Source organism: Empidonax traillii, unplaced genomic scaffold, assembly GCF_003031625.1.
Source record: "Empidonax traillii isolate 1590-97213 ecotype Southwest subspecies unplaced genomic scaffold, ASM303162v1 scaffold2099:size38762, whole genome shotgun sequence".
Lineage (NCBI taxonomy): Eukaryota > Metazoa > Chordata > Aves > Passeriformes > Tyrannidae > Empidonax > Empidonax traillii.
Window position 1 is genome coordinate 37,161 of NW_020957292.1, and position 1,602 is coordinate 38,762.

Below are 1,602 nucleotides of genomic sequence, written 5' to 3' on the forward strand. Positions count from 1 at the left end.
GGAACAAGGCTGACCCCATCCCTTGTCCCCTCCTCCAGCCTGCGCCCCTGGCTCCTGGGGGGATGCCTGTGCCCAGCCCTGCCTGTGCCACCATGGGGGGACGTGTCACCCTGCTGAGGGGACCTGCCACTGCCCAGCTGGCTGGAGAGGGACGCTCTGCGAAGAAGGTAGAGCCTGGCACGGAGACCCTCTCACTGCGGGTCTGCACCCTCCCATCCAGCCTGGGGGGCCTGGGGGGGGTGAGAGAGGGGGGTCACCCCACTGGTGACCTACCAGCTCCAGACTGGGCAGCATGGGACCATATGGGCCCCTGTGGACATCCATGATCCAGGGCACCCAGTGGCTGAACAGCCCCAGTATGGAGCTATATGGTCCCAGTACGGAGCCGTATTGCCCCAGTATGGAGCTGTGGCCCCAGTATGGCTCTGTCTCCCCCACCCCCTGTGTCCCCAGCCTGTGCCCCCGGGACCTTCGGGCTCCAGTGTGACCAACTCTGCCACTGTCCCCACAATGCCACCTGCCACCCCGCCACCGGCACGTGTCCCTGCCCCCCTGGCACAACTGGGCCCCACTGCGAGGCTGGTGAGTGGGGGGCAGAGCCGGGGGGGGTCCCTGGGGTCCCTACCCCACCCCATAGGGACTGATATTCCTCCCCACCCCATAGGGACCCCTGAGCAGCCCTACACCATTGTGCCAGCCCCCCCTGCAGCCTACAGCTCCCTGGGGGTGGTGCTGAGCCTGGTGGCCCTGGCGGCGCTGCTGGTGGCCGTGGTGGTCGTGGCCCTGTGCTACCGCCACCGGCAGAAGGGCAAGGAGAGCCGGCACCTGGCCGTGGCCTACACGGCAGGACAGACGGACACCTCCGATTACATGGTGCCAGGTGAGCCCGGGGCAGCAGCGCTGCAGGCTGCTGGGTGCAGGTGCTGGGTGACCCCAGCCCTGGTGGCCCCCTCTTGCTGACTCCTGTCCCCTCCAGATGTGCCACCGAGCCACCACGCACACTACTACTCCAACCCCAGCTACCACACGCTGTCCCAGTGCCCGCCGCTGCCCCCCGGCCCCCAGGACAGAGCCAGCTCCCTCAAGGTAGGGCAAGGGGCAGGACGGTGTGGCACGGGCCGGCACAGTGTGGCACAGGCCACTGCCACCACCCTCGAGGCCACCCTGTCCCCTGTTTGGGCTCCAGGTGCACGGCCCACAGCTCTTCCCTGGCCTGGAGAGACCCTACGGCCCTGAAGGCAATGCCACGCTGCCCCCTGACTGGAAGCACCTCGGGGCATCAGCCCCGGGCCCCAGGGGTAAGGAGGGTGGTGGGGGGCAGCTCCAAGGGAGCCAGGGAGACCTTGGCCAGAGTGGGGTGGGCACCTGGGTCCCCTCCCTGCTCGGGATCCACTGGAAAAGGACTGGGGCAGGGTGGGGTGGGCGGAGAACTTTAATGCTGGAGGATGATGAAGCAGGGGGGACCCCAAACCTGCCCCCTTAACACAGGGGGGCAGCTGGACCGGAGCTACAGCTACAGCTACAGCCCTGGGTTTGGGAAGTGTGACAGCAAAGGTACGGAGGGGGAGGGAGGGGAGTGGGGAAGGGACAGGGGGAGGATGT

The 1,602-nt window shown here is 67.7% G+C and overlaps 1 protein-coding gene across 1 annotated transcript in view; it reads left to right on the top strand.

Moving 5' to 3' along the window:
* Positions 1–1,576, top strand: part of LOC114071559 (platelet endothelial aggregation receptor 1-like) — a gene marked incomplete at its 3' end in the record, with an annotated part of 10,661 nt that extends 9,085 nt beyond the window's left edge. Inside the window, exons 7-12 of the mRNA XM_027909405.1 lie at positions 33–167; positions 454–582; positions 665–880; positions 977–1,086; positions 1,187–1,298; positions 1,489–1,576. Of these exons, the coding sequence (XP_027765206.1) occupies positions 33–167; positions 454–582; positions 665–880; positions 977–1,086; positions 1,187–1,298; positions 1,489–1,576 (790 nt within the window). The remainder of the gene's footprint in view (positions 1–32; positions 168–453; positions 583–664; positions 881–976; positions 1,087–1,186; positions 1,299–1,488) is intronic.
* Positions 1,577–1,602: the final 26 nt, after the last annotated feature.